The sequence below is a fragment of the Peromyscus leucopus genome, chromosome 14, assembly GCF_004664715.2.
Source record: "Peromyscus leucopus breed LL Stock chromosome 14, UCI_PerLeu_2.1, whole genome shotgun sequence".
Classification (NCBI taxonomy): Eukaryota; Metazoa; Chordata; class Mammalia; order Rodentia; family Cricetidae; genus Peromyscus; species Peromyscus leucopus.
The window spans coordinates 69220463-69247701 of record NC_051075.1 but is presented as its reverse complement, the minus strand read 5'-3'; the positions used below and the strand labels follow the sequence as shown (position 1 = coordinate 69247701).

The following is a 27239-nucleotide window of genomic DNA, read 5'->3' as shown; positions in this document are numbered from 1 at the left end:
TTCAGTGCTGGGCATGGTACCCAGGGCTGTGTGTGTGCTAGGCAAGCGCTCTACCACCGATCTGCACTCCACCCCTTCAATAGCATTTCTTTAAGAAGATTTATTTATATTTCTAAATGGTATGTATGTATCTGTGTGTCAGTATGTGCATGTGAGTACAGGTCCCCACAAGCCAGAAGCTCCCCGGAGCTAGAGTTTCAGAAAGTCGCAAGCCACCCAACATGGGTGCTGGGAACTGAACTCAGGTCCTCCGCAAGAATAGTGAATGCTCTTAACTACTGAGCCTTCCCTCCAGCCCTTCTTCAGTAATGTTTTTGAAGCATTGAGTTTTAAATTCTGTGAAGTCTTATTTATTCGTTCTTTTCCTGATGGACCTTGCTTTTGGTGTCATATGACGTCATCACTCAAGGTCTTAAAGATCGTCTCTTATGTTACTTTCTTCAAGTTTTTTTCTAGCGGTGATCCATGCTGGGCTACCCTTGTGTGCTGTGGGACACTGCTCCTCCTTTTGCATGTGGCTCTCGATTCTGACCCCAGCACCACTGTTGGAGCTCCTTCCTTCCTTAGTGTGGCTTGGGAGGCAGAATGTGAAAGGCCTTCACCTTTGTTCTTTTTCCCAATTGTTTGGCTACTGTGGGTCTTTTGTAATTCCATGTCAATTTTAGAATCACCTTATCAGTTTCTGCTCATCTTTTCTTTTTTTCTTCCTTTTTAAATTTTTTATAGACAGGGTTTCTCTGTGTAGCCCTGGCTGTCCTGGAACTTGCTCTGTAGACCAGGCTGGCCTCGAACTCACAGAGATCCACCTGCTTCTGCCTCTGGAGTGCTGGGATTAAGGCGTGTACTATCACACCTGGCAAAAGTAACCATTGCCGTGTATATCTCTGTGTATATCCACCATTGCCCAGCTAAGGACAGACTCATAAGATCGATTGCTTAGACATGATAGCTGCTTTAGTTTGTGTGAACACTGAACAGAATCTCCACATGAGGCGAGTCTCAGATCCTATATGACTGTATATGTGATGATTGATGACTTGTTTTGTTTCTGTCTGGATTTTTAGCCCCTTGCTTTCTCTTGGGGCTTCTGTAAATTTAATGATTTCTCTGCTGCTCTCGCATGAAGAGCCATCAGGATCTGTAGTCAACATGATTGGCTTCTTTTTCCATGCACCTAGTGTGATGAGTGGGTCACCTCCTCTCCCCCAGCTGTAAGACGGGGGTCATGACCTTTATCACCTGAAGACTGAGGACTAATGAGATAGGGGCCTGAAGTCAGTCCAGGGCAAACTGAAGGTGGACGTTGTTGGCCTCACACTTAGCTGTCCACTTGTCTGGCAGCTCCTGAGTGCTGGACCCACGCTTCCCATACAGTCACAGCAGATGGATGGGCATCCGGAGGCATCTGGAGGCAGAAACCTGGCATTGTGGATGCTTTATTTTCTTTGTTACCTCATGTGCTACGTGCAGTGACTGTATATATGGAAGTGTCTGCCTGAGGGTGTCGAGGCTGGCCACACGCACCTCACTGTGTTTACTTAGGTTTCTGTTCTGGAACGACATTGTTAGTGGGAAGTTATGCAACGTGTTTCCTTCCTGGCCTCAATTGTTCTGCACAGAGTGCAGTGTGCATCATCTGAAGCAAGGAATTCCAACAGGAATGGTTTCTGTTCCTCTTGATGGCCTTCTTTTGTTTCAAATTATGAAACTAGTCATTTTTTTTTAAAGACGATAGATTTCTTGTTGCCTAGGATGACTTCAAACTCACTGTGTAGCTAAGGATGACCTGGAACTTCTGGCCTGCCTTTACCTCCCCAAAACGTATAACAAATGCAAGTGTGCCCCACCATACCCAGTTTGTGTGGTGGTGTGCTTGAACTTAGAGCTTTTGGCATGCTAGGCAAGCACTCTACCAACTGAGTTACATTCCTAACTATCATCATCATCATCATCATCCTGTGGTCTAAAATATGAACACAAGGTGCTTAGTACTTTCAAGGGCCCTTATTAACCTGTAGGTGTGACAGTGTGTGACTATGTGTATGTACACCTGTCCCTGTGTATTTATGCACGTCTGTGCCTGTATATTTACACACCTGTGTCTGTGTGTTTACACACATGTGCTTGATAGTACTACCTTGCTATCAGGTAAGTATGTAGATAATAAGAGTGGGATCTTTTAAAATTGATGTTAAAAAAAATAAAAATGAATGTTTTAAAAACTAATCATTTTGAACCTTGACCAGTAAGGAATGAGTCATAGCCTTCTGTAAGATTGTACCCCAAATGTGCCTCCTTCCCTGTGATATCTAAAAGCCGAGGGAATCATGTCTTCCAGGCAGACGCATGCCATGCCTACCAGATCATTCACCGGAATGGGATTCCTGATGAGCAGATCATAGTGATGATGTATGACGACATTGCCAACTCTGAAGAGTAAGTGGGGAGCTTTAAACTTGGCCACGAAACAGAATTTAAAAACACTGTCAGGCTTCTGGGGCTCCTTAGGTCAGTGGACCAGTGTGGGAACGGGAGTGGCCCCAGGAAAAAAGCCACAGGAATGTTGTATGTTAGGGTGCCCTGTGGGGTGGCAGGAAACAGGAGATGAGCAGAAGGAGGTACTCTGAGAGGGTTGAGACCCTGCACCCTGAAGTTGGGAGCCTGTTCTTAATCTCTGAGCCGGGGCACCTGCCTGTAGAAGGTTCTAGTTTATGCAGGACTTCCTACCATGCATGCTCCTTTCTGGTGTGTGTTTAGTATTCCATGTGGTTCTCTTGCACACTTGCCCAGGTTTTTCTGGAACTGAGAAAAGGCAGAGAGTGCTCTGAGCTTTAGCCATTTCTGAGTTCTGGCAGACTCCCTCCTGATTGTGGCACCTGAGCCTGGGTCTTCAGTTTTGCTTTGTGTCCTGTTTGTTTGGTTTTTCTAGACATGATTTCTCTGTTAGCCCTGGCTGTCCTAGAACTTGCTCTGTAGACCAGGCTGGCCTCTGCCTCCTGAGTGCTGAGATTAAAGATGTGTGCACGCACCACCACCGCCCGGCTTGTCCTTGTTTATTGAGAGCAGTGTTGTTTGCGTGATCTTGTCCCAAGATGCTCTCTGTTTGGAAGGGAGACAATTTGTGTTGCAACCGTGTCCTTGAATAATTTTTCAGCAACCCTACTCCAGGCATTGTGATCAACCGGCCCAATGGCGCAGATGTGTATAAAGGAGTCCTGAAGGATTACACTGGAGAGGTGAGCGCATCCTCATCTGCAGCCCAGTGGCTTTGGGCCTTAGTTTATTCATAGCTCCCCCTCCCTTATTTGTGCTTGAGAATTGAATGGGGAGAGATTTTCTTGGGGGAAATGGTGCTGGGCCTGTAACCAGGGTTCATATAATCTAGTCAAGTGTTCTACCACAGAGCCATATCCTCAGCCTTAGTTGTTGTTTGGATTTTTGAGATATGGGGTCTTTTTTTTTTCCCCGTTCAAACTAGCCTTGAACTCTTGGACCCATGTGATCTTCCTGCCTCCCCCGCCTCCCCACCCAGTAATGGGGACCATAGGCACGTGCTACTGTATCTAGTTTGATTAGTTTTGGAAGCCAACAGAGAAAAGGAAAAACAGGTCAAGTGTTCAAAAAAGGTTACAGTCAGTCTATTGCTATTTAGACTCTAGCCTTTGCATGTATCAAGCATGTTAATGTATTTCCTTCAGTGATAACCTGAATTTCGTGAGGTGTTAATTTAATCGGGTTAAAGATTATCTGCTCATTTATAAAAATTCATCTCCTCAGCCCACACCTAGCACAAAATATAGCAGGATTTTCCTGAAGATAATTTTTGTGGGGGATGGAGTGGAAGGGGGGTTCTAGACAGCATTTCTTTTCTCTGTGTGGCTCTGGCTGTCCTGGAACTCCCTCTGTAAACCAGACTGGCCTCAAACTCACAGAGACCTTCCTATTTAAATTCCTATTATTAATTTTCTAATACATTCCTCCCCAAATGCTTAATTTCCTCCCAGTTTATTGATACTGTATAAGCTGGCATTGATGGTCTTTGTACGTTTTTTTCTTAACTTTCTAAGGATGTCTTAGGAGGCAAAGAAACACTGGACCCAGAGCTTAGCATTTCTTTGTTTTGTTTTACTCTATGGTAACTTAAATTCAAAGGGAATGCGATATAGTTGGTCCCATCTTAAGAGAGAATTTCTTTCTCTATAGGGATATGTTTAAATCCTGGTGGTAGAATTGGGGATGATGTGGGTTTTTTTTTTTTTCCCTTTCTATTTTTTGCATTGGTTTTGATGCCCGAGGGTCCTTGGACATCTAGTTAGTATCCTTGGGACTCAGGCTCTGAGGTAGCAAGCTGGAGGCAAACCAAGGCCCTAACACCCTTAACTTCCTCTCTTTTGTCCTCTCTTTGAGTATTTTTATCCTGTGCTGGCAGAATCTTTTTGGGGGGTGGGGGTCCCCCACTTCATAGTTGTCGAGAAGGAATGAAAGGCTTGCTGAGTAGCCGCCGGCCTCAAACAAGGTGGCATTTCCACAGTTCATAGGTCCTGGGGCCCCAGGAATTGATGTCATCCTGGCTTGGTGTCGGGGTATTTGCTATTGAGCTTGAAGCTGGGTGCCCTGGGTCTGTCGTCACAGACTCTATAAAATGTTCTTGGAAGTAACAGCCGCATTCGGCTCTGACTCCCAATTCCTTGTAGGATGTGACTCCGGAGAACTTCCTGGCCGTGCTGAGAGGCGATGCAGAGGCTGTGAAGGGCAAAGGCTCTGGAAAAGTCCTGAGGAGGTACCGTCGGTTTCGTGGACTCCATCCACACTCTTAGAGCTGCAACCTTACCCAGAGGATCTAGAGAGGACAGCTTTGTCCTGACCCAGGATAGGTCACACAGGGCTGATATGTGGTTTGTCTGTTTCTGTGCCTCATACAGACCCCTGTCATCAGGGTCCCTTATGATTTTTCCCCCTTCATGACTTCATGCATGTACCATTAAGCAACAATCCTAGCACCCCCCCATTGCCTGCCCCTCCCTAGCACACCCTCCCATTTATTTTTTGATACAGGCTGTCATTAAATTGTCCAGGCTGCTCTTGAACTTGTAGTCTGACTCATCCTCTAGAATTAGCATGTGCCTGCATCCAGAAATTTTCCCCTTTCTGCATTTTTGAGACAGGGTCTCACTACGTAGTCGTGGCTGGTTTGGAACTCCCTGTATAGATAGACCAGGCTGGCCTCCAGCTCAGAGATCAGTCTGTCTCTAGCCTCTCTAGTGCTGGTATTAAAGGCACGTGATACCACGCCCTGCTCAAACGCCTTAACTTTTTGATGAAGGCAGCTTTTCAGAGACGTGGACATGGAAACAGGAACGGGAAGCTGTGGCTCCTTTGGCTCATGCTCTTCTGTCCTCTCTTGGCAGTGGTCCCCGGGATCATGTGTTTGTTTACTTCACTGATCACGGAGCAACTGGACTCCTGGTGTTCCCTAGTGCGGATGTGAGTTCTGCTTACCATTTTGATCGTCAGTTTTTGTTGTCATTGTTGTTTGACACTGGGGATTGATTGATTGAATGCAGGGCCTTGTGTTTGTTAGCCAAGGGCTGTACCTCTAAGTATGCTCCTAGTAATTTTTCTTAACATTAAAAATGGATTTTTACATTATTTATTTATTTATTTGTTTATTTTATTTATTTATTTATTTATTTATTTATTTATTTATTTATTTATTTATTTATTTATTTTATGTGCATGTGTGCCATGTCACCCATGTGGAGGTCTAAGGACCATTTTTGGAAGTCAGTTCTCATTTTTTTTTGTTTTTTGTTTTGTTTTTTTCCATCCTGCAGGTTCTGGGGATTGAACTCAGGTCATCAGGCTTGGCAGCAAGTCCTTTAACTGGCTAAGCCATCTCATGGCCCCCTTCTTAACTCTTTAAAGATAAATGAAAAGCATAGTTTTATTTATCTTTAAATTTTAAAGGAAAATAGAAAAGAAGGCCTGTGTGTTGAGATTAAACCTGTGACATGTTTTCTGAACGGCGGTATCAGCGCTGTGGTAGGGAGTGGGGGACAAATGTCGCAGCTGGAAGGCTGTATTTTCTAGCTGTTTCTCTCCATGCCACAGTATCAGTCAGGGCTGAGTACATTGCAGATACGGTACAAGAAAGTCTCCGAATGCCGAGGACGCTATGCACGGAGAAGCGTCTTCTCTTGTCTCTCATGAGCAATGGAATAGCCCGAGATGGCGTTCTAGATTTTACTGCTCACCGTGGTTTCTTTTACTGATTGGGAAAAGGACTTTATAAGGTGTTGGTGGCGTCTCTGGGCTGCTGGTCTGAATGTCCACCTTCTTACCTTTTAGCTTCATGTCAAGGACCTGAACAAGACTATTCGCTATATGTATGAACACAAAATGTACCAGAAGGTAACTTTAGTTCCTGAGTGCCTTGGGGAGGGAGGAGCCCGGGGGAGATACAGGAACAAAGTCCACACTGGCACAGCTGGCCCTTGGACAGGTTGCTGGCTCTGGATAGGGTTTCACCTGGTCAGCTTTAACCAGTGGAGTGCCAGGGTTCACTGTACCTCTTAGAGAGCTTGTTACCACACAGTGTGGGCCCCGCCCCCAGCTTGGACCTAGCAGGTATGGGCAGGGGCTGTGAATTAGCTGCTGCAGATACAGGGATCACATATGAGGACTGCAGTTCCTGAGACTACCCCAGTTTGGGACAATTGGGGAAGAACACCACTATCTTATTCTCTGTCCACTTTGGCCCTTTCTTCTCTGTAGAAGCTGTAGAGGGCGGGGTAAACATGAGGTTAATACAGAAAGATGGCCGCTTGTGGCCTGGCTCCAAGGAGCTTCTGCTGTCAGGTACCAGAACCGATGTCTTCAGCCTTGTAAGCTCCAGTCTTCCCTGTGTTCTGCTAACTCAAATCACTTTATCCATTGTGGAAGAAATGTGATTACTTTTTGTCAAATGGCTTCTGTAGCCTTTGGTAATAGCTTCTGTCCAGCAACAGTGACTCCCCAAATCCAGAGCAAAGGACAGTGGGCAGGGGTGGAAAGAGTGACGGCCCAGTGGCCGGCACTGCCTGCGGGAGCTCACCTGTCTTGATGTCTTCAGATGGTGTTCTACATTGAAGCATGCGAGTCTGGCTCCATGATGAACCACCTCCCCGATGACATCAATGGTAGGTGTTGAACAGGTTGAGGGTGGTTGTCCTTGGGTATTGCTCATTTGAGACCACGTGTTCCAGTGTGCAAGGCCACTGAGGGCAGATGGAAGACATGGTTGTGGCCAGATCTGGCTCCTTCTGCTGAACAAGTATTGGTAGGGAATAAAGATTCTGTGGGGGACTGGATACCCAGCTTAGTAGTCAGGAGCACTGGCTGCTCTTGTAGAAGATCTGGGTTTGAGTCCATCTAGAACTCCAGTTTCAGGGGAACTGATGCCCTCTTCTGGCCTCCTAGAATTCAAGGTACATGAATAGACAAACACTCACACTCACAAAATAAAATAAAGAAATGCTAAAACAACAACAAATCCCCCAAAAACAATAGTATCAAGAAGGGTCTCTAGGCAAGCTTTACAAAGACTGCCCAAACTTGACCAGCTCTGTTCCTTTGCTGTGTGTTGGTCACTCAGTGTCCATGATCTCAGGCAGGTAGGTGACTTGGTCCTTGAATGTGGGGATAATGACTGCCTGCATGTTAAGAGTTACATCTTAAATGCAGATACTTTAAAGGTCCTGCCCAGCTGAGTGGTTTCTATGAGGCAGAATTCCTGTAGTCCAGGCTGATGTCCGACTTGCTATGTAACTGAGGATGACTTTGAACTCCTGATTTTCCCTCTACCTCCCAAGTGCTGGGATTACAGGCATGCACTACCATGCTTGACTTTTTTGTTTGTTTGTTTGTTTAGTTTAACTGTTTTTTGCTCAGCAAGCATTTTGCTGTATTCCCAGTCCCCATTTCAGTGTTTTCTAAATAACTGTCAACCTTCCCTAGAAACCTAATTGGGCCCATATTCTTCTCGTTTCCCAATTCATTAAAATCTGTCAGCCATCTTCCCCTAAGTTGTGTTCTAAGCACACAAGTACACAAGATTTTGCTCATAGCTGCAGCAAGAGTCCCTCACTTGGCCATCTTCTGTCCCCATTTGAAAGGACTTACTGCTCTGAAGAGACAGGGCCATGCTCTCCCAGTGCTGAGTACAGCTTGGTGTCACCGAAGGAGGGACTCCAGTTTTAAGGGTAGTCCAAGGCTAGGCTAGGAGTAAAACATGGCTCACATACCTTTAATCAATTGTAGTTTACGCAACTACTGCCGCCAACCCCAAGGAGTCATCTTATGCCTGCTACTATGATGAGGAGAGAAGCACATACCTGGGTGACTGGTACAGTGTCAACTGGATGGAAGACTCCGACGTGGTAAGGCCCTTCGTGAGGACCGGTCAGCCCACTACGGTGTAGACCTCAGGCTTTGGTCCTTGAAGAAACAAAAGAAAAAACTTCCGTGTTTTTCTTCTCGCAGGAGGATCTGACCAAAGAGACACTCCACAAGCAGTATCACCTGGTGAAGTCCCACACCAACACCAGCCACGTCATGCAGTATGGGAACAAAGTGAGTGGGGCCTTGCTTTCTTGCTCCCTAGTCCTGGAGCCCCAAGCAGACTCATTCAGAACTGTCTCTTGATAAAGAGAAACCAGGTGTGGAATTGTCTCAGCATGGCTCTGCCTCACGTGGCCACTCTGTCCTGCGGTCTCAGGCTCAGGGACCAGACCTGCTAGGTTTGCACTTACAGACCTGGGCATTAGGGTGAGCTCTTTGAGTCTGTGTTCAGAGCCCTTGCTTGCAGGGTAGCCAGGTATACCTGGGAAGCACTGAGCTAGGACCTGTCATGTGGCAAGAGGCTGTGGAGACTGAAAGAAAGCCCACATTCTGTTTCATGACTGTCCCACTGAACTCCACATTTTGCATTCTCCAAAAATCTGTCTCATGCCAAGCTGCGAGTCATTAGTTTTCCTCATTGGCTAGAAGTTGGAGACTGTTCACACATACCTCACTGCTAACTCTGTCCAGCAAGGATCACCAGGGTCAGATAGTAGTACTCAGGGGGCCAGAGTGCTCTCTGGCTGCAGAGGCTTGAGCTTTGGGTGGGAAGGCTTTGGATGTATAGTTCAGCTGAAAAAAACTTAAAATGGAGCTTTCCAGTATGCCAATCCCCAGGCTTCAGAGATCTGTTCTTGGATGCAAGCTCAGGCATTCTAGAAGAAAATTCATAGCAGAAAGCCCAGCTCGCTTTAACACGTCCTGCAGAGCATGGCCTGAGAGGCTGTGAGTCTGTCAGCAGTGGGAGAGCCACAGCACACAAGAAGTGTGCCCAGGTTGCTTTGGCCTGGCCCGGCACTTGGATGGGTGTAGGAAGGAACAGGACATGGTGACAGTGACGCCAGGAATGCCCTGCCCCGCTACATGGCTTTGTCTTCAGCTTCCCATTCTCAGTACAGGTGCTTAGCTTAGTCCATTCCTAGTCTGTCTGTGTCTCTGTCTCTCTGTGTGAGTGATAGATCTTTTGGAACTTGCTGTTTTTCCATTTGTAGTTCGGTTTTTAGTTTTAGAATGAGTTTTGCATTAATGTTGCTCACTTTGAGAATGAGAGAGTCATTTCTTCCCCTGGGTTGAGTCTGTCTTGACCTGTGCGAGTAGACTCAGACTGCATTTGTATGCATTTTGTCAGCACCTGAGGCCCAGTGTCAGCCTGGCCCACGACTCTAGCTCTGCCATTCTCTTGGGACCCAGACTTCAGCTCTAGCCTGGACAGATGCCTGGAACCTCCATGCTGCTGCTGGTCCCTGGGGACAGGCAGGGGAGCAGGGGTGATGAGCACATCCAGGGTTGCTGAAATAAAACAAACTTTGCCCAACCATGGATCTGCAAGTTGGCTTTGCATGTGAAGGCGCTCTTCCTGCAAAGCACACTGGGTATTTCTGAAGTTCTTCGGTGGTAGATTTCAGCCACATGCATGTGTCATCTTGCCTGTCGAGTTGTCTCTGCCTGAGTTGGTCATGTGTTTTCAGGTGACTGGCGCCCTTTGGAGTTCTTAAAGCTAGGAGGGAACTATGACCTATGACCCTCTCACGGAGGGGCCGAGCCCTGGTATGCTTTGACACAGCTGCTTTTCTCACCAAACGGTTCGTGTTTGCTTGTGTTCTCCCCTCTCCAGTCGATCTCTGCCATGAAAGTGATGCAGTTTCAGGGTATGAAGCACCAAGCGAGTTCCCCTATCTCTCTGCCTCCGGTCACACGCCTTGACCTCACCCCCAGCCCAGAGGTGCCCCTGGCCATCCTGAAAAGGAAGCTGATGAGCACCAATGACCTGCAGCAGTCCCACAAACTCATGGGACAGATCCAGCAGCTTATGGATGTAAGTAGTGACTCACCAAAGGGACTCTTCCTTGAGACCAGGCCATCTAGACTGACGTGTGTGTGTGTGTGTGTGTGTGTGTGTGTGTGTGTGTGTGTGTGTGTGTGGCTCCTGGTATACACACAACCAGCGACCAGAATTTAGGCTGCTTCCTCCCCAGATATAGAAAGGAGTATGGCCTCTGTGCTCTTGGAAAGCAGAGCAGTAAGTTATTTTGATTCTTGACTTTGACCCCTTCAGCAACAGGAAGGAAAGAATTGAGGTCTAGCTCCTCAGAATCTTGCTAAGATGTTCTGGCTATGGGTGACCCCTTCCAGATGTTTCTCTCTAGTCACTAGTCAGTCTTTTTTTTGTGGGGGGGGGTTCGAGACAGGGTTTCTCTGTGTAGCTTTGGAGCCTGTCCTGGAATTTGCTTTGTAGACCAGGCTGACCTCGAACTCACAGAGAGATCCGCCTGCCCGCCTCTGCCTCTCGAGTGTTGGGATTAAAGGTGTGCGCCACCACTGCCTGGCTTTTTTTTTTTTTTTTTTTTTTTAAATCCAATCTATAAAGTCAGATTGTCTCATGGTCACAGCCTGACCTGAAACTACTGTCTCTCTGTCACAACTGTTGATGGAATTGGCAGGAGCATCTTTTTGATCAGAGCTGTGTACTCTCATTCCGGCCTGTTTGTTCCAGAGAAGCCACTTTGTGTTCATGCTTGTCCCCAGTCAACGTGGCACATTGATGGACACATGGAAAGATAAAAAAAACAAAAACAAAAACAAAAACAAATCCTTGTTTGTATTATTATTATTATTATTATTATTGTTTATTATTGTTTTTTGTATCCTGGGCTGGCCATCTCCAGCTTGCTACATAGCAGAGGGTGACCTTCACCTTCTGACTCTTCTGCCTTCTGGGTGCTGGTGTTCCATCATCCCCAGCGTGTGTGGCTCTTAGGATTAGGACTCGAACCCAGGGTTTTTTGCATGCGGGCAAGCGCTCTACCAGCTGAGCTACATCCCCAGCCCCCAGGTGGCTTTTCTCTTTTAAACTTGTCCCCTCTGAAATGACAACCTGAGTGGCCAGGATAGGTCAAGCACATGGGAACAAATGTCCTTCTGCTTTCCAATCTTTGGCCTCTTGATGCCTTTTATTGATCCTCGGGAGGTTTTGTCCATGGGAGTTATTACGTTTGTTGTGACTGCATTAAGAGTTAAAATGATTCAGGCAATGTGTCAGCTGCCTTAAATCCTAGCACTTGAGAGGTGGGGGCAGGGAGGTCAGGAGTCCTCAGCTACATACTGACTTAGAGGTTAGAGATCAGCGTGGGTTACATGAGACCCTGTCTCAAAACAGATAACAATGGCATGAAAGGGCATTCTGTCTTTATCCTCTGGGTAGTCACAGACACTAAACCCGGGTTTCCTTGTGTTGGTTTGAGCAATTGTGTACAGCGTAGAATTTCTCTGGTGTCTGCTGTAAATCTGAAAACTACTTCTAAGCCTATACACTTACTGGAGTCAACAGTTTCTTGGTAACTGTTGCATTGTTACATTTTTATGTAAAATAAAGAATTAAAAAAGTCAAGATTTTAAAGAAAGACATTTAACTTATTCAGAAATAAGCATAAGAAACAACCGTTTTTTTCAAAAACAAAGCAGGCTTTTCATGTGTGCAGAACAGCATCACTTCACATTTACAAACTTTTCTGTGCCCAGTGTGAGAGAAGACAGCTGGACACTGTGCTGATGTTTACCCTGTGGCTCTGGGGTTTTGGCTGGAGCATAGGGAAGCCGTTACAGGGACCACAAAGCTCTCTAGGGACCCTGTATTTGGGTCCAGCGCACCGTGGGTGGTGAGTGTGAAGAATTCAGCCATGAAGGAAAGGTTTCATGTGTGGGCCCGAGACTTGGATGGAGAAGTCAGGTTCAGGTTCAGGTTCGGCGGAGTCTTCTATACAGTGCTCTTTTATCCTCTGTGAGAAACCCGGGGCCTCTGCGCTTCCTATGTAACCAGCCATGGTTTCCTGAGCAGGCAAGGGTGCTCCAGAGCACGCAGCATCAAATGCTGAGACTAGCGGTGTGCTTCGGAGGCAGGCTTAAACCAGGCACAGGCTGCCCTCCCTCTGGGTGTCAGGTATCAGTTCTTCCATGGTGGAGGGAGGTCAAGAAGGCCAGGTCTTTCCAGTGTCCCAGAAGCCAAGTACACACTTTCCATCTCTCTTGAATGCATTTCTCGGCCTATTTTAATCCTCTGTGGGTTGAAGGCTACGTCAGGAGCGATGTTTGTCTATGCCTCTTACTGTAGGGCCCAGAGAGAGTCCATTAAGCCGATTTGAAATGCTGTCTTTTCTTCCTAGGCCAGGCACGTCATTGAGAAGTCTGTGTACAAGATTGTCTCCCTGCTGGCAGGGTTTGGGCTCTCTGCTGAGAGCCTCCTGTCGGAGAGAGCCATGCTCACAGCACATGATTGCTACCAGGAAGCTGTGACCCACTTCCGTACACACTGCTTCAACTGGCACTCCCCCACGGTGAGTCCAGCCAGGGTCCCCAGCCTCCCTGGGGCTGAGAGTGGGAAGCTAAACTCGGGTGCATTGGCTTATAGAAGGTTCTGTCTGGGCCTTCGGGACATGGATGCCCAAGTTCGGGGTTATATGTCTTGGTCCCAGGGAGTCTACCAGAGTTGTGGCTAACAACTCCAGTACTGTTGGCTTTGAAGCGTGCTTCCTTCTCTTGATGATATGGCCCTACCGGTCACCTGACCCTCACATCTGCCAGACATTGGCTTCTTCCTCTTCATGTCTCCTAACCATTCCCCAAGACCATGCACACCCTGGTCCATGGAGAGGGAAGAATGATGCTTCTGCCCATTGTAGAGGGTCAGTCAGCTAGCGGTCCCCTAAAAAGTCCTTACAAGGGAATGCTTGGATCCTGCTGGAGAAAGATGGGCAAACTGTGGCCTGTAGACCAAGCCCTGGCAGAGCCTGCTCTTGAGTCTTTGTCATCCAGTATGGAGTTTGGATGCCATCCTTCTCTCTGCTGGGTTTTCAAAATCAAAGGCAAGGTCCGCCACCATCCGGCCATTGCCAACGAGTCCTACCCTCAGACCTGACAGCGCTTTTGCAGACCCATCAGCTCCCTGAGGTCGTGTGTGGCCCTTACCTATGTGCATCTCTCCCGCGAGAGTATGTAAATACCTGTAGATTGACAAATGATGGAAGATCCATGACCCAAACAGACCTAGAACCCCTGGCTGAAGTAAATGGCTTTGTGTCTGAAAGCAGAAGCGAGGTGAGCTGACCGAATGGCTCATGTGCGGGTTCTTTGTTCTCTTGCAGTACGAGTATGCCCTGAGGCATTTGTATGTGCTGGCCAACCTCTGTGAAAAGCCATATCCAATTGACAGGTAAACAGCACTTGGCACTGGGAAGATGGGCATCATTCTGAATGCATCTGGGGGCACACCACTGGCGTAGGAAGACCTGGCCTAAGTAGACAACAGTGCCATGGCCCAATTTTGTTCTGGGGCCACTTGTCAGTGGAATCAGAGGGGCCGGCTTCGCAGTGGTGATGACCAGGGACTTTGTCCTAAGTGACTGCTGCCCAGGGTTGGATTATGTCTTGCTTTCTTCGGGGTTGGCCTAACTCACCACATTCGTCTTCCTGTCTCTCGCAGGATAAAGATGGCCATGGACAAGGTGTGTCTTAGTCACTACTGAACAGCTGCCTCCCCAGCGCTGCGTGAGGAGTGAACACAGTCCATTGGAATGTGTCCCAACCGGAGACTGGAAGGGTGGAGCCCGAGGCGGTACCTAAGCCCAGCTCCCCGGGAATGCTGTCAGCCCCTCCCAGGAATTGCTTTCTGATGATACTGACCCACTAAGAAGCCAGTTCCGGTGGGAAAGCTCCCTGGAGAAAGGAACTTTTGCTTCTTAGGAGTTTTGTTTTTTGTTTTCTTGTCCATTAGCTTTCAAGAGAAAATTCACTGTGGCTTCTGTAGCCATTGAAGGAATCTTCTGAGAAATTGGAAACTGAAACCTCTCCATCTCCACAGTGATTTTCCTGAAGAGGGCTGTAAGCCTCGAAGGGAGAATTATTTTTAGAAAAATATGATTTTTGATTGCTTTTGTATTTTATTCTGTGATAATGGATGTATTAAAAAATAATTGGTAAAGTGAGACGTTTGTTTCTGGCCTCTGGCTTCCTGGTCTGTGTTTCACACTCGTGGTGGGTCCTCTTCCCCTCCCATCACACTCCATTGCTCCACACTCTGTGAACTTGCAGCCCACGCCCTCAGGCCCCCACACCCCACACCCCTCAGGCCCCATGCCCCTCAGGCCCCCACGCCCTAGGCCGTTTCTCTTGTTCTGGAATGCCCCACTTTCCCTTCTTCCTCCATTCAACTTCAGGGGGCCTTTCGTCCTTAAGTTCGCTTCCGTCTCTCCATCTCCCTACCTGTTGTGGTTTGAGTGGGGAATGTTCCCAACAGGCCTCACTGCTGAGTGTTTGGTCCCTGGCTAGCAGCACTGTTTTGGGAAGTTCTGGAAACTTCAGGATGTGGGGCCTAGCTAGAGGAAGTAGGTCGCTGTGATACACTGTTAGAGGTTCTGCTTGATCCCAGGTCCTTCCTTTAGCTCGGTTTCTTGCCCACTGAGAGAGAGGTGTAGAAGCCCCTGTCTGCCATATACTACATTCCTGCCATTACGATGTTCTGCCCAAGTAACTGTGCACCAAACCCTCCGAGACTGTGGAGCAAAGTATTAGTAAGTCCCGCCTTCCCTAAGTTTTTTCACCACGGTGAAACAGTCTGACACTATCAAAAGCAGCTGTTCCTCCAGCCCTCTGAGGGTCATGCATCTCCAGCAGCATGGCCAGGTGCAAGGCAGGGAGGGGACAGAACCCTGGAGAAGGTGAGCTCCCCAGGGCTGAGGCCACCCACACTCTGTTTCTCTAGCACCGCACACTCAAAGTCTAGTGATGGGTTTGTCAGAGGTGGAGTCAGTGCTGCTGTATTCTATGCAGGGGAATATTGTACTGCAGCAAAAGGCAGGAAGTGTCTGTACAGGGCACAGCCTTATTAGGCCAACTGAATGAAGCAGTTGCTAAAACCATGTATCGTATAGCTTTGTTGATATGAAATGTGCAGAACAGGCAAATCCACACGGATGCTTATCGGTGCTAGGGACCAAGGAGGGAATAAACGGGAGTGGCTGCTGATGGGTGGACGCCTGCTCCCTCGGCCCCTGCCTACAGCATCTCACTGTTGCAAGGCAGGCCTGCCTGGAACTCAGGAATCTTCCTATCTCAGCCCCCGCCCACCTCCAGGTAGCCCGGATACAGGTGTGCTCCTTCATGCCTGGTTCAGTTTCCCTTCAGGGATGATGGAAGGGTTAGGAAGCGACGGTTGTGATTGATGGCTTCAGCCGTGCAAGCACGGTAAAGCCTCAGACACTGTGGGTTTGAATTGTGTGGGTCTATGTAGGAGCAGAGTCGCTTTTGGAGATTTGTTTGGAAAACACAGAGGACCTACATAACCCAGAAATAAAAAAAAAAATTTAAAGGTATGCCTTGAATATATAAAATATGTAGATAAGTCTATTTTATCACTACTATAAGTTATATACAGACCTATAATGAAAAGTTAAAATTTACATACACACACACACACACACACACACCTGGCATTGTCAACCATACATAAAAAGACATGTAAACCAAGTAAGATAGTGTTGCATCCTAGCTGCAAAAAGAGCCATTTCTTGGTATCAGCTCAAACTCAGGGCCTTGAAACAAGGACACGGAGCTTATCTGCTCTTCAGTTTATTTCATCTCCCAGGAAAGAGTGATTTCTCACACATCCCACCCTTCACCAACTATAACACTCAGTCCTAGGCTCTGGGGCTGGAGAAATGGCCCAGTGGTTCATGAGAGCATTGGCTGCTCTAGAGGACTCAGGTCCAATTCCCCAGCACTTGCCTGGTGGCTCACAATTGTGTGTAACTCCAGTTCCAGGAGATCCAGTGCCCTTGTCTGGCCTCCACAGGCACCAGGCACACATGTGGTGCACAGACAGACATCCAGGCAAAACAGCCATACACATTAAAAAAAAAAAAAACATAAAAAAAAACCAAAACCCCTAAACCCATGCTATGGACTAAGTTAGTGGTAAGGTCTTCAGTGGGCTGTTACTACTTAGATTTTGAGGGTGTCAAATGTTACATACTGTGGTGCTGGAGTCATGGCTCAGTAGTTAAGAGCTCTAACTGTACTTGCAGAAGACCTGAATTGGGCTCCCAACAGCTATGATGGCTCACAACCACTTGTAGCTCTGACTCCAGGGGCTTCTGACACCCCCTTCTGGCCTCCTTAGGCACTGCACACACCTGTGCATACCCCTGATACATAATGCACATATTAAAAGTAAAATGTCGTGGAGTTCTCTGCAGATTTCAACTGCTCGGGAGGTTAGATGACTGGCTTTAACCAGGAGAATTAAGTGGCATGTGAATTAAGTCTCGATAAAGTAAATGCCAGACGTAGTGGTATGTATCTGTAGTCCTGGCCACTGGGGAAGCTGAGGCAGGAGGATTGCTGAGTCCAGGAGTTCAAAGGTGGTGGGGGCAGCATAGCTAGGCTATGTCTCAAAAACAGAGCTGTAAGAAGGTCATATAGCCGGGTGGGTATTAAGATGGGTAGGGAGAAAGCAAAGGTAAGAAGCAGCATTGGGGTGAGGATGTAGCTCACTTAGTCAGGCAGCCCTGGGTTCCACCACCATATAAACTGGCCACGATGGTGCACACCTGTACTAACAGCAGTCCTAGAAGGCTCTAGATACTCAAGGTTATCTTTGGCTACATAATGAGCTTGAGGACTTTCTCAGGGGACCATGTCTCAATGAATGAATGAATGAAGAAAGGAAGGAAAGAAAGAAAGAAAAAGAAAGAAAGAAAGGAAGAAAGAAAGAAAGAAGAGGAATTAATGAAACCTGATAGTTCTGAGCAGCTAGCTGTCTTTATATATCTTGTTATCAGTGCGTTACTAACGTGGGGAGTCAAGGAAGACTTCCTGGAGATGGACTTTGAAGGACGAATATAAGGGCCAAGGGCAAAAGGATTGGAATTCCCAAGAGTAATAATAACAAAGGGTAGAAGGGATGGTTCTTGAAATCATCTAGAGCCTGGGGTGATGAGGACCAAGGACGGTGACGATGCACCAGGTCCCTGGACTGGTGAGCAGAACTTTGGCCAGTTCAGAGGACATGGCATTTGCAAAAGGGCTTTTATTACCGCCCCCCCTCACTCTCCCCCCTCACAGAGTGCATCTTGTCAACACTGATGACCTGTGGTGTTTCCACCAGGGGACAGGTCCTTCAATGCCCCCACCCCCCAGTCTCATGGCATTGGCTGAACTTGTCCATGTTTCCCTGGAGCTGGCTTGGCTATGTCCAGTGGGGCTCAGGAACCCTGGCAGACTGGGCAGTCTGGTAGCTGATGACAAGCACTGAGGCAGGGGTAAGGTGTAGGGCTGTCTCTTCAACACACACGTGGAGAAACCCCTGAGATCTTGGGTTGGTGTGGAACATCTCAGCTCCATCTTGAGGCTCAGGGAGCAAGCAGCTGGGGCCAGGAACCCCTTCGTTAGCCAGTCCTGGGGAAAGTGAGTTCTTTTCTTGAAGGTGGGGGTAGGGGGTGAGGCATGACCTGGGGAAGGCAGAGGGAATGGCCTGAGGGGCTGGGTGTGAGCAGGGTCAGGCTTGTTTGCTACAGCTGGCTAGAAAGCCTTTTCCTCCTCAGCCTTGTTTTTTTTTTCTTACTGTCTGTGCAAAGAAGAACATGGTGCCCCAGGTTATGACTCTGCCCTGTCCGTTTAGGCATGCTCCGTGGGTGGCATACCAGTGTGACCCACACAGGCACTTGTGTTGGGAGTATGTGTGGTCAGACACTCAGATGAATAAATGGGCATGGCTGACTGAGTTTGGGAGTGACCACTGAGAGCCGGATCCTTGTCCCTCTAGACTCCCAGTCTCAGGAGACCCTGCCACCACAGGTCAGCTGTGGGTCATCTCATAGGAAGTTGGGCTCCCGCACCACTAGACAGGGCTGGCTTGAGCCGTCCTTGCCACTGTCCAGGGGTCGATACACGAAGTGGAAGTCTCGCTTTGGCTCGCTCCGGAGCAGATAGCCCTTGATGCGGTGTGGCAGCGCCTCGTCGGCCAGCTGGAAGCAGCGCCTATCCACCAGCACAAAGAGCCGGTAGTTTTGGGGGTGTGCCACCTCAAACTTCTCGGCGCACTGTGCACACAGTGCCTGGGCTTCGGTGTCTGCCCGTGATGCCAGTGTCCGTGACTGCTGCTCGGGCTCCAGGTACGACACACAGATGAAGTCCTGCAGGCAAGATGGAGGAGACTTGACGTTACTAGGCTTGGCCAATAGCATCTTGGGTCAACCTCATCCCAACATCGGGAGCTAGGGCCAGCAGAAAGGAGCATGGTAGCATTGGACCTGTCTTTGTCTTCTCTGGACAGAGCGGTCTCAAATAGCTGTGAAGATGAGCATCTGTGCCCCCTTCTTACTCTGCCAACAACTGGGCCTGATAGATAACTTCCTTCTCTGGGTCTCACCTCCCCACTGGACTTACCCTGGGTGATTCAGTTATGTTTCAGATATGGATTTAGTTATTGCGTGTCTGCATGATATATCCATGTGCCCAAATGCCTGTGTGGAGGACCCAGGGCAGTTTTGTGGAGCTGGTTCCTCCTTCTACCTTTACATGGAGTCCAGGGATTGAACTTACATTGTTAAGTTTGCCTGGTTAAGGTGCCAAGCACCTTTACCAGCTAATCCACCACTTCTTGGCTGATTCAATCATTTTTGAGTCATGGCAAGGAGGGAGTTACCCCCTTCTCCCCGACACCCCCTGTGGCCCGTCTGTGGTTCTCTCTCATCCCTTTCTTATCATTCACGGTTTAATCATTCATTCAGTACTTGCCCACTGGGTCTGTCCTGCACCTAGGGTGCAGTGTTGGAAGGCAGTCTAAAGTGCCTGAACTAGCACCCACAGTTCAGGCAAGTGGAACAGTTTGGCCTCTAAGAGCAAGGGTTGCCTCTGTGGTTCAGAAGCAGGGTAGGAAGAAGCTCAGGGGACGCTGGAGGTGGGGAGCTGGGGAAGGGGTGAATTTAGGATGAGTGGAGGTGATGCCTGTGATACTAGGGATGAAGTGTTAAGTATGGGTCCATGAGCTCCCTGCCCTTCCCGGCTTTGAAGATGGTTCCATTTGCTGTGTGACCTGGACCTCTGCTGCTTCAATTGTAGACGGAGGGCAGTCCCAACTTCAAGGTAGTAAGACCCACAACTGCCCCCAAGCCAGTGTGAAACAATGTGTGTGGGGCTGCCCTACTGTGGATGGAGTACCAATATCAGTAGATGGTTCATGGCCACAACCATGAAAACACCAATGACCATGTTACAGGGTGGTGTGCACTTACAGGCGGCCAGGGTCTGGGCCTCAAGTAGTCTTCTGTTTCTTCCAGAAGGGAAAGGTGGGGCAGAAGTGCTATTGGGGGTGTGAGTGGTGGCGTGGCACTGGCTCATGCCAATATATACCAAGTTGGGACAGTCTATGTATGGTACGAATCTCCTTGTAACTCCTAGTTCAGCAATGCAAGTTGAAATTGACTTTGCTGGGAGTATTTATACCACAGGGAGTGGCAGAAGCTGAGGCCAGAACATTCTTTGCCCTGCCCATGGGTTCTAAGATGCTGTTGATTTGAGAGGGAGTAGAGATGCTGGATGGGCAGCTTAGAACATGGACAGGGAGTCAGAACTCATTCAGTTCAGTTGGCCGATGTGAATGGGAAATGGAGTTTCTGAGGGGGCTCGAGACCACACAGCAAGTTTTGGTAACCATTACTTCCAAATGATTAATCTAGGACTTTCTAGGATAAAGGTTTATTTATGTTTTGTTTTGCTAAGTTAAAGAATATGGATCAAATCAACTCTTAGTTCAAAGCTAGGTCTAGAATTCAGAACTCCTGCCTCCCAGAGGTCTGGGCTCCATTTTCTACACATAGTCCACACAGCTATGAATAGCTCTGGAGGGTTGTCTGGCCTCCTGGTCCAACTTCCTCCATTTTCTACATGTTGTAGTCTGGCTGTGTCCCAGGCTCTGGACCTCTGAGACACATGAACCATGGGCATTGTCCTCGCCAACATGAGAGCTTCATCCATAGAGGATTTACAGCATGACGTGATGAGTGGGGGAATGGGGGAGCAAGGGCAGGTGGCAGAGAGGAGACGAATGGTGTGTGTGTGTGTGTGTGTGTGTGTGTGTGTGTGTGCGCGCGCGCGCGCGCGCGCACTGGGGTGGGCTACTAGGGAACTTCTCATAGGAGGGCTGTTGGAGATGCTGGGTTGTTTTGTAGAAGCCAGTGACAACCAGTGAAGAAAAGGAGGTACACCAGCCTGGGTGGACACTGGGCAGCAGGGAGCTGATCTGGGCTGCTTGGGGACAAGTGGATGATGCAGCCTGGGGTGTGTGGAATGACTTGTTCCTCCCATACCACTTTGCCCACTGGGTTATAACACGTGTCTGGTGGCACTTCTATGACCAGCCAGGATCTACAGATCTGGGCAGATTGACAAGCAGGGGCTTGGATTCCTCTGTGGGAGCCCCACCATTCACCCTGAGGGTAAGGCTGGTAGGCCAAAGCAGCCACGCACAGAGCACAGGTGGCATCTGTGCAGTCTGCGGCCCCAGTCACGATGGTCCCCAGCATTACCTGCACAGAGGAGCGCGAGGCCCTGGCCTTGTTGAGCGTGCGCCTGCGTTCCCAGCGATGGATGGAGTCCTGCACCTCCATGCTCAGCTGCCTCGTCACTGTGATCTTGTCATAGTTCTTAATGTGCTCCAGGGCCCCATAGGTGGTGGTCAGATAGTAGGAACCTGGGGGGTCAAGGACACAGGTTGAACTAGGAAAGTCTGGATCCACTTGCACTGGGAGGGTCCGAAAGTGTGTGGCTCAGCCCACTGCTTCCAACATGCCTCTACCTCCATAGCCACCAGGGGGCGTCCACACTCTACAACCTGCTTCAGAGGCTTCACGCAACTGTAGTACACTGGGCAGCCTCAGCAGTTGGTATTTTACAGTACAGACTAGCTCACATCTTTCCTCGCTCACATCTTTCCTCAACCCCCTTCAAGAAGGAATCATTTGGAATACATAAACACATTCCATATATAACATATTTATATATAATTAATACACATAATACTTAGATACTATATAAAATAAAACAATTATATATTATACTATTATATAATATATATTTTATATAACATATATTACCACTTAGCCCTGGCCTGAAATTCAGGATGGAAACCAGGCTAGCCTCATAGAGCTCTTCCAGCCTTTACCTTCTGAGTGCTGGGATTAAAGGTGTGGTTCACCACACCTGGCTGAGGATATCTATTTAGCTCGGCCACATTAGGAGGAAAACAAAGAGACCTAGCAATTCCTCCAAGTCTGTCATCCAAACTCAGTATTTTTAAAATGATATTTTAAAATAAGTTTTTAATTTTAAAATGAGATTTTTTAAGTGTTTAAAATATATAGGATACATAAAAAATTTCTGGAAGGCAACTCTCACTGTATCATACACATGCTTTAAAATATGTGTATGTATTATGTATTATCTATTGTAATAGCATCATGAATATATTATCTATTGTAAAAATGATTTTCAAAGATGTACAGGAAATTTCAGTTATTGCGTAAAGTTTTTAAGGATTTAAAATAGTAAAAAATTTTGATGCTCGGTATCCATAATCCCATTACGCAGGAGGCAGAAGCAGGTGAATCTCTGAGCTGGATACCAACTTGGTCTACATAGCAAGTTCAAGGCCACCTGGAGCTACATAGTGAGACCTGGCCATTGAAAAAGATTATTACATTTAAAACTTTATTTTGTGTACACATATGTATGTATATTTGTGGGCGCACTCATGTGGAGGTCAGAGGGCAACTTGCAGAAGTCAGTTCTCTCCTTCCACCACATGAGTTGTGGGAATTGAACTGGGGTCCCCAGGCTTAGCAACAACCGCCTTTACCCACTGAGTCACCCACCAAAATATTGGCCCATTTAAGTTTCCTCTTTAAAAACAACCTGAATCTGTAATGTTTCCTCTAATTGAGCTTTTAAGGTACTTTAAGCTGCACAAACCACATACTTTCTCTCTGTAACCTTGGCTGTCCTGGAACTTGCTCTGTAGACCAGGCTGGCGACATCCGCCTGTGTCTGCCTTCTGAGTGCTGAGATTAAAGGCATGCACCACCACTGCCTGGTCAGAATTTTAAGTTCAAAGACAATATTCTGCAGGGATGTTTATCTGCTCATTAGCTTGTTAAGAGTTGAGAACCTTGTTGCGATGCTTCACTTTAAAGAAACTGAACCCCAGAAAAAGAGGCTGACATGGCCAAGATCACACAGTAACCCCCTACCCCAACCCCAAGCATCCTGCTCTCTTCCAGTCCTGTCTCTGCTAGCTTCCCTGACGCTCCCCAGACTGCTCTTCCTGGTTATTAAGGCCAGGACCATGATTTTGGACATAAGGCTGATTCTGCCAGTGACCTACCTGAATCCATCTTCCCATCCTAACTCTGCTGTTATCTGAGGAAGTGGCCCTGGCCTGAAAATGCTCACTTCCCAGACTCCTTAAGTTCAGCTGAGCAGGCACAGCCCTGACTCCTATCTCTGTGGCCAGGAGAGCAGGGCAAGGATAAGAATGCTCTGCTTCTGAGTCCCAGGGAAGAGCATGGCACCCTGAAGCAACCACTCGCTTCTCAATGTCATAATTTGTGTAAGGGGCCCGGGCTTAGTCATGCTTGGGTAATACAGTTATACGAGCTCAGATAATAGTTCTGGGGGATTCTGATCTTTGCAGAGGCAGAAAGGAGGAACTCCAAGCCCTGTTGGTGTTCTCTTGCCCCTTCAAGCCTTCCACATTCTTCATGGCCCTTCTAGCTCTTTTTGGTGGAGACTGTGTAGTGCCTGCTATGAGCACTAGGTGGCAGGCGACACCACTGTGAGTTTTGCAGACACTTCCCAGACAGTGTGTAGTGGGTTGATTGAAAAACTCCATTGGTGAGATTAACTGGACACAGGCAGCTGTCAGCAGGCCTGGGGAGGAGCTAAAAGGTCGATGAAGACACTTGTGGGAGAGGTTTGGCTTCTCAGTTGGCAATTCCCCTGAGATGGGGTCGGGGTAAACGGTGGGTATAAGAAGGGGGTCCCACCAGCTCTCCTACCTGCTCACAAGAAGCCCCTGATCCCTCCACCACAAATGCCTGCTGCAAAGACCATGGGAACCAGCCATCAGAGCTATGCTAAATCATACCACATCACAGGCTGGAGGGGGCAAGAGAACAGCTCGGAGATACAGTGTTTCCATAGGCAGGGAGTGAGCCAGGAACACAGACAGTTTGACCCCCGTCCCAGGACTTTCACGGACATGGTCTCAGAGTGGTGTCACTCTTTCAGCAGGGTGAGCGCTGGCTAGAGATCCTTGCCAACTTCCTCGGTCTCTGAGTGCTTCCGTGGGCATGGAAACCCAAGAAGCAGCCTTGAGGAGATGGGGGGTCACAAGTCTGGGTGCAGAGTTAGCTGTTTGCTCAGTCTCAGGAGACTCCCAGACTTTTCTGTCCTGCTCTGCACTGCAGCCCTATGCCTGGCATGGATGGTTCAATGAGCGCATGGGTTGGTAGATGGACAAATAGCTATGTGGGGGATGGGTAGACAGATGACAAGTATGGATGGACGGGTTGAGGAATGGGTAGGTAATTTTATGGATGGATGGACTGGTGAATAGATAAATGGGTGGATAGATGAGCTGGTGAATAGATGGAGGATGGAGAGATGATAGATAGGTAAATGAATTGGTAGATAGTTAGCTAGGTAGGTAGATGGACTAGTGAAGGCATAGATGGATGGATAGATGGACAGATGGATGGGTAAACATGTAGATGGATAGATGGATGGTGGTGGGTGGAAGGGTGGATGAATGTGTTGATGGACTGAAAAACATTTACTTCTTCTGAATTCCTGGACTTCCCAGGAAACACGTCTCTCCAATTGCTGGTAACGTTTAACTAACGAGGGAAAGAACGAGTTCCAGGTGTCATAGCCACAGCCCGAAGCCACATATGACAGCTAAGTTCTCAACTTTCCCTGTTGCCCTGAGCTGTGAAGACCTCGACGGAGCACTGACGTCAGGCTTTCTCTCTCTAGAGATGGGCAGATGCAAACACCATGCAAAGGTGGCCAGCCTCTCTCAAGAACCACAAAGCCCAAAGGGAACACTTGTGCCTGGGAGGCTGGTTCCATTCTTCTAGGGTGGAAGCCCCGAGGATGTGTCATGGTCCCTCAGAGCCCATAGCGGGGCTGCTGTATCTCAAGGGATTCTCAGTGGAGGGATGGCTGAGGTCCTGGCCTGAGGAAGTGGTGGGTAGAAAGACGGGGGAAGGGAAACTGAGATAGGGTACAGCAAATCATACCCCTCCTTCATTCAGCCAGGGAGTACAAAGCCCTTAACATCTCAGCAACTTCCTCCTACAGACAGAAGTCCTGGCCAGGGTTGGATAAACAAGGGCTGAGACTTAGGAGGACACCCCATCTAAGACCTGATTTCTACTAGTCACACTCTATGTCGACCAACACCTTCGGCCACTCCAGCCTCGCTTGTTAACCACCAACTTCTGCTGTGCCCTCCAGGAAGAATGCCACCCCCTTCTTTTTAATTTATTTATTTAGCTTTATTTGTTTATTTTTGAATCAGGGTCTCACTATACAGCCCTGGCTGGCCTAGAACTTAACCATGTAGACCATGTTGGCCTTGAACTCACAGAGATCCACTTGCTTCTGTTGTCTGAATGCTGGAATTAAAGGTGTGTGCCACTATGACCAGCTCCTTCCTTTTCTTTGTCTGCTGGCTCCCGCTCACCCTTCAATGCTCAGCCCAGGTATCACCTCCTCTAGAAGCCCTCCATGACTGCACTGTCTGGGTAACATGCTTCCAGTCTCTGAATTTCCCATCATCAAATTTTGTCAAGATATGGTAACACTTTTCTTTGCAGTCTGTCTGTCTTCTTAATCAATGAGCTATCCGGGCAGGGCCTGTGTGCAAGTCCCTCGGCCTTAAAGTCCTACCTAAGAAGTCCTTGCTGGGCCGCCTGGCTTGGGAGCTGGTGATGGGCCTGAGATGGTGTACTGTGGGATGTCTTTCTGTATGCTGTGAATATATGTGTTGCTTCCATTGACTAGTAAATAAGGCAACTTTGGCCCATGGCAAGACAGCTTAGAGGCAGGTGGGAAATCCAAACAGATACAGAGAGAAGGGTGGAGTAGGGGAGATGCTAGCCCGCCGTCCAAGGAGCAACATGTAATGGGACTCACGTAAATTGTAATTAATATTAAGCCTCTGAGTGATTATTTTATAAGTGGCTGTGGGACCTTGGATGGGAGAGATTTGTCTGGCCCGTGGGGCTGGGCGGGACTGGAGAAACTTCCAGCTACAGTGGTGGATGTAGGGGTGGCGCTGACTTACCCTCCCCCAACTGCAGGGCGGGGTCCATGAGCTCCATCATGTACTCCACATTGAGGAGCATCTCAGTGAGGTTGCTGCGGGCCAGTACGTACATGAGCACAGGCAGGAAGTCGTCGGCCCCGTAGGGCTTCCCTGCAAGAAGAGGATGAAAGCTGTGAGTGCCAGATGCCTGTGAGCCACTCAGGGATGGGAGGTCACCCTGGAAGAGCCAGGTTTCCATATTCTCACGATTCAACAGTGAGGACCCTAACAACTCCTAAGGTCAGCCCCTGTGGCCTGTGACTCAGTATAGGGTGGCAAGAAGGAACTGAGAAATCTCTGGGCTGGGGTGACAAAACTCTGGTTTCTTGCCCTTTCCTCATTCTTCCCCTATGGTTGCCCCTGGCTGCTTGCTGGGCCATCAAATTCTCATCACACTGAATTCATAGGCCCACCACTGCTGCATGGGCATCTCCAGGAATTTTTGCATAAGCCTGAGATCCAACCCTGTGCCCCAGATCTGCCCACTGCCTGAGGTCCACCATTCCTGAGATCTATCACTATTCTTGAGATCTACCACTATCCCTGACACCTACCATTAACTGAGATCCATCACTGAGCCTGAGATCCATCACTACCCCTAAGACCCACCTCTAACTGAGATCCACTAATGCCCCTGAGATCTACTGCTGAGATCCCACTCCTGTCTAAGATCTAGCACTGTGTGAGATCCACCCCTGCCCCTGAGATCCACCCCTGCCCTTGAGATCCACTGCTGAGATTTACTCCTGCCCCAAGTCCACCATTGTGCCTGAGATCCACCACTTGAGAATATCACTGTACATGAGATCCCTTCTTGCCCCAAGATCTATCACTGCCCGAGATCAATTATCACTCCAGAGACCCACCAATGTGCCTGAGATCCACCACTGCCAGTGGTCCAAACTGAGCCCCATGTGGATTCTCAGTTGACTGGGTAGAGAGATGCTTCACAACAGACTTTCCAAGGGAAAGGCAGAAACAGAAACTGACCTGCAGTGCTGGCCTATTTCCATGACGTAACCTTTTCCACAGTGACCAAGTTCAAACTGCAGACCTGAACATGGAGTCGGGAGCAGAGGCATAACTAGCTTCCCTGAGCTGGTGTGAGCTGCCCCCAGTACACCCACAGGTCCAACCTCACCATGGGCAGGGCAATGCTCAGAGCTGGGAGCCTATGCTCAAGTTCTGTGCTGATCACTGGTGGGACCAGATCTGTGTTGTG

The 27239-nt window shown here is 48.3% G+C and overlaps 2 protein-coding genes across 5 annotated transcripts in view; one reads left to right on the top strand and one right to left on the bottom strand.

The window, feature by feature from the left end:
- The window catches only part of Lgmn (legumain), a 39281-nt gene extending 24689 nt beyond the window's left edge, over nt 1-14592 (top strand). For 3 of the 4 annotated variants that reach the window (XM_028888262.2, XM_028888266.2, XM_028888263.2), the window contains 12 exons: nt 2339-2436; nt 3155-3236; nt 4695-4780; nt 5409-5484; nt 6349-6411; nt 7112-7178; nt 8299-8417; nt 8521-8610; nt 10214-10414; nt 12759-12929; nt 13737-13804; nt 14075-14591. In XM_028888262.2, the coding sequence (XP_028744095.1) occupies nt 2339-2436; nt 3155-3236; nt 4695-4780; nt 5409-5484; nt 6349-6411; nt 7112-7178; nt 8299-8417; nt 8521-8610; nt 10214-10414; nt 12759-12929; nt 13737-13804; nt 14075-14117 (1164 nt within the window). In that variant the 3' untranslated portion in view covers nt 14118-14591. Of the gene's footprint in view, nt 1-2338; nt 2437-3154; nt 3237-4694; nt 4781-5408; nt 5485-6348; nt 6412-7111; nt 7179-8298; nt 8418-8520; nt 8611-10213; nt 10415-12758; nt 12930-13736; nt 13805-14074 lie in introns of all 4 variants that reach the window. The other variant, XM_028888264.2, reaches the window with a different exon arrangement.
- A 3573-nt stretch (nt 14593-18165) lies between these two features.
- Rin3 (Ras and Rab interactor 3) overlaps nt 18166-27239 on the bottom strand; it is a 112906-nt gene continuing 103832 nt past the window's right edge. Inside the window, exons 8-10 of the mRNA XM_028888274.2 lie at nt 25997-26128; nt 21177-21340; nt 18166-18782 (exon numbers count right to left, since the gene is read on the bottom strand). Coding sequence (XP_028744107.1) covers nt 18462-18782; nt 21177-21340; nt 25997-26128 — 617 coding nt within the window. The 3' untranslated portion in view covers nt 18166-18461. The remainder of the gene's footprint in view (nt 18783-21176; nt 21341-25996; nt 26129-27239) is intronic.